Raw genomic sequence first — 10647 nt, forward strand, 5'->3', positions numbered from 1 at the left:
TTCACTTGGTTGGTTGCGTGGTGCGCATGCTCAGTGTAGTAGCCGGTTATGGCCACAGCGATGTGTGGTTGTCAATGAGGCGGGGAGCGCGAGCTATTTTCACGGACTGAACGAGAGCAGCGATGGCGGGTATATTCGATATCGATTTGGATCAGCCGGAGGAAAATGTCTCCGACGATGAGCTCGAGGAGGTAATTTTCTCGATTTTGTCGCGTGTGGTTGCACGAGTATTCGATGTAACTTCTAATAGCCATGTTAGCTAGCTTACTAGGTATAGATAGGCCTGTCGTCTTGGTTTGTTACCAATCATTAGGCCCAATTTTGACAATGCTACCAGCTAACATTAGCTAGCCGCATAGATCAACTAGCTAAATTAACACTAATGAGCTGTCACTTGTTCTCAGCTTTCGCGAGATAGTTGTTATACATTGCATTACGACATTTTCATACGTAACGCGTTATACTAATATTGAATATATTATTTTTAAACTTGCTAGACGGTCTGTGTGCAGCAAAAGCAAGCGTGCTTTGGTTGCTGGCGTGCAACAGTTTATTTTGGCACTTCTGCAGTTTGGAACAATATGGACTGGAGGTGAGGTCCTTATGTGGACACAGGCAGATCCCAATTTGGACAAGCTTTTAATCATGGTTATAGTGGACATCCACAGTTCTGATAGACCTATCTATGAACAATTTGCGACAACTAGCTAGTGAATTGGTTGTATAGGGCCATGTTTAAATGGTATGAAATAACTATTCATGCACTGACAGTTCGCTACCAAGAATGACAACCTTAGCGTAAACATTTCGTATGTAATCGCATCTCATGTTCAGTGCCCTTTGTCAAGGATTTTGGGCAACACTAAATATCACGTCACATGTTTATTGGGGTGTAAAATATTTACCTCCATAAAGACTTAACATTTATAACATAATAAACGTAAATTAGGGGTCAATTCCTAGGCTGTCGAGAAAAGCAGTCTACAGCTCAAGATCCGCTATCCAGGATTCTGAATGAATGATGGTATGCTCTCAAATCTTGGCTTGTGCTGATTTAATGTTTTAACTAATATTGCATTGATTTCAGTTGTCCTTGCGTCTAAGATTGAACACTTTTAAGATATAATCAACATTCCTGTTGAATCTAATGAGATGCTACTGCGGTTCTATGGCTCTGATTTCAGTTATAAAGCAGATTTATTTTTTAATTCACATTTTCTGTCAGACTCAGATCAACGATTTCATGGACCAGTGCAGCGGCTTTGAATTGTAAGTGTTAACACTTAGCATTATGAAGGACTGGTCGATTAAATCATTATGTTGAGTAGTTAGTAATTGTACCGTGCTACAGTCAGGGTATTGAAAGTGAGCATATAATTGCATGACTTCTTTCCTCAGCAATCTGGACGACTGTGAGAAAATTGAGATATCTGAGGACAACGTCAATCAAGGAACAGAGAACATCAGGCCGGAGTGTTTTGAACTGCTGCGAGTGCTGGGAAAGGGCGGTTATGGAAAGGTATCCTCCTCTTATTCAAATGTCTTTTCATAAGATTACTTTTATGACATTTTTTAATTCCATGTCACACTTGTCATTATTTGGCCTGGCCCATTGTGTTGAACTGGTTATTGCCTTTTTCTTTTTTGTAGGTTTTTCAAGTTCGAAAAGTTGCTGGAGCAGCATCAGGGAAGATATTTGCAATGAAGGTTTTAAAGAAGGTACCTAAAAACAACATTCAAACACATTTATTTACATTTAGTACATCATTGGCAGCATGCATAGCCCTTAAGTGTCTCTCAATTTTGTCTCAAACTTAGTAAATATGACAAACATTGTTTTATGTTGCTTCTGTGTACAAATATTTCCTTGAAGCCTATTGGTGGGTAAGGTCTTGTTGGTAGTTAGCCATCTTCGCTGCTGCAGACTTGGCTGTTAAGAAGCTGTCTCAGTCCATTAGATTTTGCACAATAGATAGTGTTTTTGCTTGATCAGTGAAAGTGAAATGGCCTTTAATGACATATGCAGTCACTTACCACTTCATCAAGATTTGTTCAACAAGCTATGCTTAAAAAATGCACTGAAAAGCCAATTGCTTAATTTCAAACAGAACTATTCTAAGCAACACTGAGTTCAGTGTTAGCACATTCTTGACAGTGGCTGCTTGTCGTGAACTGATAATGAAATGTATTTTATCATGTGGCTTTTGAAATGGCAGACTAGCGGTAATAACGTGACTAATGGTCATGAATGTTTTGGGGCCTCGCAGGCTATGATTGTACGCAATGCAAAGGACACTGCCCACACCAAGGCGGAGAGGAACATCCTGGAGGAAGTGAAGCATCCTTTCATCGTGGATCTCATCTACGCCTTCCAGACGGGGGGAAAGCTGTACCTCATCCTGGAGTACCTCAGCGGTCAGTAAATCAGGGGTCACAAAGGCAGTTACACCAAATGACCTATTCACCAGAAGATAAACAACCATCCATTCTTTCCACACTCTTCCTGTTGCCCAAGAGTTGCTGGGGAGCCAGACTGAATCTCCTTCCATATTAGAAGTCCCAGTCATGCAGATGGTTTCTTTTCTTAGACCAAAGGATGGTTTCACCAAAATGATGATTCAAATCATCTGAATTGGTTGTCACACACAGGATGTTGGCCTTTGCATACTTTACATCAACACTTAATGGGCCTCTGCTCATTACATCTAACCATAATCAAATCAAAGTTTATTTGTCACGTGTGCTGAATACAACAGGTGTAGACCTTACAGTGAAATGCTTACTTACAGGCTCTAACCAATGGTGCGGGGAAAAAAGGTGTGTGTGTAGGTAAGTAAAGAAATAAAACAACAGTAAAAAGACATTTGAAAAAAGAGTAGCAAGGCTATTTACAGACACCGGTTAGTCAGGCTTATTGAGGTAGTATGTACATGTAGGTATCGTTAAAGTGACTATGCATATATGATGAACAGAGCGTAGCAGAAGCGTAAAAAGAGGGGGTGGTGGGACACAATGCAGATAGCCCGGTTAGCCAATGTGCGTGAGCACTGGTTGGTCGGGCCAATTTCTGGAGTATGTACATGAATGTATAGTTAAAGTGACTATGCATATAAGATAAACAGAGAGTAGCAGCAGCGTAAAAGAGGGGTTGGGGGGTGGCACAAATCAACATTTTTGGGTAACCATTCGGTTACCTGTTCAGGAGTCTTAATGGCTTGGGGGTAAAAACTGTTGAGAAGCCTTTTTGTCCTAGACTTGGCACTCCGGTACCGCTTGCCATGCGGTAGTAGAGAGGACAGTCTTTGGCTGGGGTCTTTGACAATTTTTTTCTTTGACCTCCTGGTGTAGAGGTCCTGGATGGCAGGCAGCTTTGCCCCAGTGATGTCCTGGGCCATACGCACTACCCTCTGAAGTGCCTTGCGGTCGGAGGCCGAGCAATTGCCGTACCAGGCAGTGATGCAACCGGTCAGGATGCTCTTGATGTTGCAGCTGTTGAACCTTTTGAGGATCTCAGGACCCATGCCAAATCTTTTTAGTTTCCTGAGGGGGAATATGCTTTGTCGTGCCCTCTTCATGGCTGTCTTGGTGTGTTTGGACCAATCTTGTTTGTTGTTGATGTGGACACCAAGGAATTTGAAGCTCTCAACCTGCTCCACTACAGCCCTGTTGGTGAGAATGGGATTGTGCTCGGTGTTTCTTTTCCTGTAGTCCACAATCATCTCCTTAGTCTTGGTTACGTTGAGGGATAGGTTGTTATTCTGGCACCACCCGGCCAGGTCTCTGACCTCCTCCCTATAGACTGTCTCATCATTGTCAGTGATCAGGCCTACCACTGTTGTGTCGTCAGCAAACTTAATGATGGTGTTAGTCATACCTGGCCATGCAGTCGTGGGTGAACAGGGAGTACAGGAGGGGACTGAGCACGCACCCCTGGGGAGCTCCAGTGTTGAGGATCAGCGTGGCAGATGTGTTGCTACCTACCCTCCCCACCTGGGGGCGGCCTGTCAGGAAGTCCAGGATCCAGTTGCAGGGGGAGGTGTTTAGTCCCAGGATCCTTAGCTTGGTGATTAGCTTTGAGGCTACTGTGGTGTTGAATGCTAAGCTGTAGTCAATGAACAGCATTCCTACATAGGTGTTCCTTTTTTCCAGGTGGGAAAGGAGATTGCATCATCTGTGGATCTGTTTGGGCGGTATGCAAATTGGAGTGGGTCTAGAGTTTCAGGGATAATGGTGTTGATGTGAGCCATTACCAGCCTTTCAAAGCACTTCATGGCTACAGATGTGAGCGCTATGGGTCTGTAGTCATTTAGGCAGGTTGCCTTTGTGTTCTTGGGCACAGGGATGTATGTAATAGTGTCTATATCCTGTCTACCATCCCTTCCTGTCTGTGCACATCTAGAGTTATAGAAAAATTCACACTATGGTGTGTGAAATTCAGTCAATGTCAGGATTCAAAATGTAAATGGGTTAATTTGGTGTAGTCCCCCCACAATTATTTTGTGCATTTGTACATCACTACAATTGCATCGTTTTTATATGTCTGTTTCAGTTTTAATTAATTTTGTTATTTTCAGGTGGAGAGCTGTTTATGCAACTGGAAAGAGAGGGGATATTTATGGAAGACACAGCCTGGTGAGTAGAGATGACGAAAGGCAATATTGTCATACCAGTGGCAGTTTTCTTATATCCACTGCACTAAGACACTTCTTTGGAATATCCTCCACCAGTATGTTAGTTGGTGAAAGGGAAAATGCAATTGACAAAAGCAGTAAACTGAAGATTGGGGAACCAGGTGTTGGCTGTGCCTGGCACAGAAAATAATACAATGTAAATGTGGTCTCTTTCTTATCTGCAGTTTTTACCTGGCAGAAATCTCCATGGCTCTGGGCCATCTGCACCAGAAAGGCATCATCTATAGAGACCTGAAGCCTGAAAACATCATGCTTAACAACCAAGGTAATGCTGGAGCTGGGCAAGGATGTCAGAACAAACGTCCTGAGTTGCAATCGTGTTCACTGCAAGTCGGACCATATTTGATGCTACATTGGCTGTAAATACGTCCATATTTGTGCTTGTATATGCACTTCATGTTAGACATTAGGGCTGGGAATTGCCAGGGACCTCATGAGACGCGCTTAGGTGCTGATTCGATATGATTCGATACTGCGATTTTATTGCAGTTTGGTATTCCAAAAATATTGCTCACTAACACGGAACCCAAACGGCTTCGCGCGTGCGCCATTGTGCATAAATGTATTTTGTCCCCCTACACCAAACGTGATCACGACACGCAAGTTAAAATATCAAAACAAACTCTGAACCAATGACATTAATTTGGGGACGGGTCGAAAAGCATTAAATATGTATGGCAATTTAGCTAGTTAGCTTGCACTTGCTAGCTAATTTATCCTGTTTAGCTAGCTTGCTGTTGCTAGCTAATTTGTCCTGGGATATAAACATTGAGTTGTTATTTTACCTGAAATGCACAAGGTCCTCCACTCCGACAAATTAATCCACATATAAAACTACGAACTTATATGGTGATCGCATCTAAACTACCGGCAAAACAGTTTGTCTTTCAATCACCCATGTGGGTATAACCAATGAGGAGATGGCACGTGGGTACCTGCAACTATAAACCAATGAGGAGATGGGAGAGGCAGGACATTCAGCGTGATCTGCGTCAGAAATAGGAATTCTATAATAGGAGTTCTATTTTAGCCCTTGGCAATGCAGACGCTCGTTGGCGCACGCAAGCAGTGTGGGTGCAATAATTGAATAACATGGATTTCTCCATTTATTTTTGCGACGCTCGCACAGGCGACGTGTCCGGTCTGGTCAGCATGTGAGTCTGCTGCTGAGAGACAAGAGAACATGTGAAAACAAGTTTTTATCGGTTATGGAAATAAGTGGTGAAAACATTTTGCAACACTATTTAAAAAGATGGGGAACAAGATATAGGATGACAAACACCAGAGTTTTGGCTAACAGCTGACTAGCGCTAGCTAATGCTACCTACAGTAGCAAAAATATAAAATAATATTGAGGTATATAACTTGATTTCCTCCCCATCAATATATTCTGCAGGAAATGTAATTTACTAAATGTTCTGCATATCCACCTCAAAGTGAAATTGGCTGACTTGTTTCTGTGTTGTTTTTCCAGGCCATGTGAAATTGACTGACTTTGGGCTGTGTAAAGAGTCCATCCACGGCGGCACAGTCACCCATACTTTCTGTGGCACCATAGAGTACATGTAAGTCACACTTTGTAAAATACACACCACCTGTTCTTCATGTAAATCTGTTGAAAGCTGTGCAATTTTTATATATTGACTGCATCAGTCTACCATGAAAATATGTATTTAAAAAAAAAAAAAAATGGATGTTGTATCAGGGCCCCAGAGATCCTGATGAGAAGTGGACATAACAGAGCAGTGGACTGGTGGAGTCTTGGAGCGCTTATGTACGACATGCTGACTGGAGCGGTGAGTACAAAACTTCTCTCATAGCCTCCTGCTTATAATGATGTGGTAATACAACAACTTCTATTACAATCAAGTGGTGTTGACCCAATGTTATTATTTTGTTCTTTCTTCAAATGTAGCCACCCTTCACTGGTGAAAACAGGAAGAAGACCATTGACAAAATCTTAAAATGCAAGCTGAACCTCCCACCCTACCTCACACAAGAAGCCAGAGATCTCCTGAAAAGGGTGACTATTTGTTTAAACATTTTACATTTTTATTTTTGTTATCACTTATGTATTTATACTAGTTCTTGTTTTTCAGCTGCTGAAGAGAAATGCCTCGTCAAGACTTGGAGCAGGGGCCGGAGATGCTATAGAGGTGCAGGTGAGAACAAATGGGAAAATGTTGGATGGAGTGACTTGATGCTGTCAAGAATAAACTGTAACCTCATCCTTGAGGGCAGGAGAGTTTGAGATTTTACCCCATTCTGGAAAGCACCACTTTCTGTCTCAAGCCTTTGATCATAAAACAACAGAAGATGACCCTAAATAGAAGTGTTCAAAAGTGAGAGGGGAAAGGGAAGTATTGAAATTTAAAAGCTATCGTTATAATTATTTTCTGATGATCTTTCCTTAGGCTCATCTATTCTTCCGACACATTAACTGGGAAGAGCTCCTGGCCAGGAAAGTGGAGCCTCCATTCAAGCCTTTCCTGGTAAGCAACAGAATAATTCCATTTTGTTTTAGACAACTTTCAAGCTCTCACAGGCGTTAGACTCTGTAACACACCTGATCTCTTGTATCCATAGCAATCCGCTGAAGATGTGAGCCAGTTTGACTCTAAGTTCACCAGCCAGACACCAGTAGACAGCCCAGATGACTCCACGCTGAGTGAAAGCGCTAACCAAGCCTTTCTGGTAAGACGGCTACATATCTTGTTAGGGATTACATTATTTTATTATTATTTGTTTTTTGGCCTGTCCACCACCCCTTTGTTTTTACAGCTTTTTCTTTCTTTGTTACATGCACATTCTAAAGACATTTTATACTGAACAAAAATATAACACAACAATTTCAACGATTATACTGAGTTACAATTCATATAAGGAAATTAGTAAATTGAAATGAATTTATTAGGCCCTAATCTACGGATTTCACATGACTGGGCAGGGATGCAGCCATGGGTGTGCCTGGGAAGGCATAGGCCAGCCTACTTGGGAAACAGGCCCACCCACTGGGGAGCCCGGCCCAGCCAATCGGAATGAGTTTTCCACCACAAAAGGGCTTTATTACAGACTGAAATACTTCATCAGCTGTCTGGGTGGCTGGTCTCAAACGATCCCGCATGTCGAGGTCCTGGGCTGGTGTGGTTACACGTGGTCTGCGGTTGTGAGGCCGGTTGGACGTGCTGCCAAATTCTCTAACCAACTTGGGGCGGCTTATAGTAGAGAAATTAACATTTAATTATCTGGCAACAGCTCTGGTGGACAATCGCATGCTCCCTCAAAACTTGAGACATCTGTAGCATTGTCTGTGTAACAACTGCACATTTCAGTGGCCTTTTATTGTCCCCCGCACTAGGTGCACCTGAGTATTGATCATGCTGTTTAATCAGCTTCTTGATATGCCACACCTGTCAGGTGGATGGATTATCTTGGCAAAGGAGAAATGCTCACTAACAGGGATGTAAACACATTTGTGCACAGACTGATAAAAATAAGCTTTTTGTGTGTATGGAACATTTCTGGTATCTTTTATTTCGGCTACATATTGTTTTTATTTTTGTTCAGTATACATAGTGGCAAGAAATAGTATGTGAACCCTTTGGAATTACCTGGATTTCTGCATAAATTGGTTATAACATGTTATCTGATCTTCATCTAAGTCACAACAATAGACAAACCCAGTGTGCTTAAACTAATAACACACAAACAATTATACGTTTATGTCTTTACTGAACACACTGTGTAAACATTCACAGTGCAGGGTAGGAAAGGTTTGTGAACCCTTGGATTTAATAACTGGTTGACCCTCCTTTGGCAGCAATAACCTCAACCAAACGTTTTCTGTAGTTGCGGATCCTATCTGCTCAGAGGTCAGGAGGAATTTTGACCATTCCTCTTTACAAAACTGTTTCAGTTAAGTAATATTCTTGGGATGTCTGGTGTGAACTGCTCTCTTGAGGTCATGCTACAGTATCTCCATCGGGTTGAGGTCAGGACTCTGACTGGGCCACTCCAGAAGGCGTATTTCCTTCTGTTAAAGCCATTCTGCTGTTGATTTACTTCTGTGTTTTGGGTTGTTGACCTGTTGCATACACAACTGAGCTTCAATTGGCAGACAGATTGCAGACACATTACATTCTCCTGCAAAATGTCTTGATAAACTTGAATTCATTTTTCTGTTGATGACTCGTACAAATATGATTAGGCCTTTCATTGACTAGGCCTTGTAATAGAAAGAGGGTCAATCAAGTTAGGTCTGCCAAATTAATGTAGCATAGGAAAAAATATAAATCCAGCCATAGGCTATACTCTATCATAAAAAAAAGGTTTCTAACATGCACAATCTATATAGAACAAGGTTGACTAAATTCGAGCCTAGTAACTTTGCTCACCTTAATTTATCCTTAATACATTTGTAGGCAGTACTGGTGACCATAACCCCTCTGTCATTGCTTCTGCAGGGCTTTACGTATGTTGCTCCATCAGTACTTGAAAACGTCAAGGAAAAATTTTCATTTGAGCCAAAAATCCGCTCACCCCGACGGTTTTTGGGGAGCCCAAGAACACCAGTCAGGTATTCCATTGTTTCAGCCTCTACGGCTGTTCCTACATAGCTTGTGCAGTAACATTGAATATGCCACATCATCACAGTCATAGTATGTCCCCTATTCATTTTCAGCCCTTTCAAGTTCTCTGCTGGTGACATGTGGCCCCGGGGCCCCTTGATGCCCGGCGGATCCTCTCTATGTCTCCAGTCGCCCCAGGAGCAGGTCATGGAGGTGTCCGCCTCAGAACAGATGGAAGTGCAGGCCAGCTCTGAGGCCTCTGCGCCCCTTCCCATCCGCCAGCCTTCGGGAGCCAACCTGTCCCAGTTCAAACAACAGGCCTACCCTGTCATGGCCAAGCGGCCCGAGCATCTACGCATTAACCTATGACCAGCAGCTCATCTTAGAGGATTTTGTTTTTTCTTTGTTGATATTTCTTCTCTTATTTTTTATTTTTTAAATATAAAGACACTAGAGACTATGAAACATTACATTTCAGTTCTACACACCATCACTACCTGAAGTCTCCCTCAGGCTTTCACCTCCAGTGTGCTGCAGCTGAGCTCGGCGGACTGGGCCACTCCCTCAGGTCCCCTTGACCTCTTCACCCTGACCCCTAGCAGGACTGGACCAGCGGGCTGGGGCATCACTTTGAATCTTTAACTTGTTTTTATTACTCCATCCTACCACAAAAAAAGGAATGAGAACATGTATAAAATGTGCAGTATATAAAATACCATGCAAAGTGCTTCTTGTTTGATGATTGAATGCTTATGATGAATTAATTGCTTCCACTGAACACTTGGGAGATTTGACAGTATTTCTTGAAGATTGCTTCCTGGCTCGGAATGAAATCATGAATTATTGTTAATTGAAAATACGATTAGGAGGGTTATCAATAAGCTGAGGTTCTGAACATAGCTTTGTCTTAATACAAAAGAAATGCATCTACTGTGCTATATCAATGATGGATCAATTCATGAGGGCCTCAATAAAAACAAATGTTTACTTTTTACATTCTTTCACTTTTAGTGTCAATTACTTACTGAATGGGGACATTTGGTTATATTTGTTGTGCTGATAGAGAAGAGAATGTTGCGTCATGTAAAAGCTAAATGAGTACATGCATATCTTCTATAATGATAAACATGAATAATAACTCAAGTGTATTTTTAATTGTTGGAAAGGTACCATTGCTTAGTTGGACTAGAATTGCTGTGACAGACCCGGGACTATGACTAGACTTTAAAACATGTTGAATATCCTGGTTCGTATCCTGCCTAGGTTAATTTCTGCTACCTAGCAAACCTTGGTATAAAGTAAATATGTTCAAGTCAGTAACTCAGCTTTCCAGCCTGTCGTACCAGCTCGCCTTGAATAATATTTGCCAGCATCAACAACCTCATGTA

General features: G+C 42.0%; 1 protein-coding gene across 4 annotated transcripts; it reads left to right on the forward strand.

Annotated features, from left to right (window-relative positions):
- Nucleotides 1-23: 23 nt before the first annotated feature.
- On the forward strand, nucleotides 24-10253 carry rps6kb1b (ribosomal protein S6 kinase b, polypeptide 1b). Of its 4 annotated transcripts, none has more exons than XM_029672364.2 (15): nucleotides 24-191; nucleotides 1226-1269; nucleotides 1399-1519; nucleotides 1651-1719; nucleotides 2268-2415; nucleotides 4575-4632; nucleotides 4856-4956; nucleotides 6166-6256; nucleotides 6397-6487; nucleotides 6607-6714; nucleotides 6791-6853; nucleotides 7106-7183; nucleotides 7278-7385; nucleotides 9155-9267; nucleotides 9373-10253. In XM_029672364.2, the coding sequence occupies exons 1-15, from the start codon at nucleotides 123-125 to the stop codon at nucleotides 9626-9628; spliced, it is 1518 nt and encodes a 505-aa protein (XP_029528224.1). In that variant the 5' UTR covers nucleotides 24-122; the 3' UTR covers nucleotides 9629-10253. The 4 variants fall into 4 exon arrangements, with proteins under 4 accessions (XP_029528224.1, XP_029528226.1, XP_029528225.1 ...); XM_029672365.2 differs by lacking the exon at nucleotides 24-191 and adding an exon at nucleotides 222-1024; XM_029672366.2 differs by lacking the exon at nucleotides 1226-1269 and having other exon boundaries at nucleotides 163-191.
- Nucleotides 10254-10647: the final 394 nt, after the last annotated feature.

Source organism: Oncorhynchus nerka, linkage group LG11 (assembly GCF_034236695.1).
Source record: "Oncorhynchus nerka isolate Pitt River linkage group LG11, Oner_Uvic_2.0, whole genome shotgun sequence".
Taxonomy (NCBI): Eukaryota; Metazoa; Chordata; class Actinopteri; order Salmoniformes; family Salmonidae; genus Oncorhynchus; species Oncorhynchus nerka.

Coding starts and splice junctions, on each gene's coding strand:
- rps6kb1b (XM_029672363.2), top strand. CDS start 1,148: ATGAGATGCTACTGCGGTTCTATGGCTCTGATTTCAGTTATAAAGCAG. Junction 1,520..1,650: donor GAAAGGGCGGTTATGGAAAG/GTATCCTCCTCT, acceptor TCTTTTTTGTAG/GTTTTTCAAGTTCGAAAAGT. Junction 2,416..4,574: donor CATCCTGGAGTACCTCAGCG/GTCAGTAAATCA, acceptor TGTTATTTTCAG/GTGGAGAGCTGTTTATGCAA.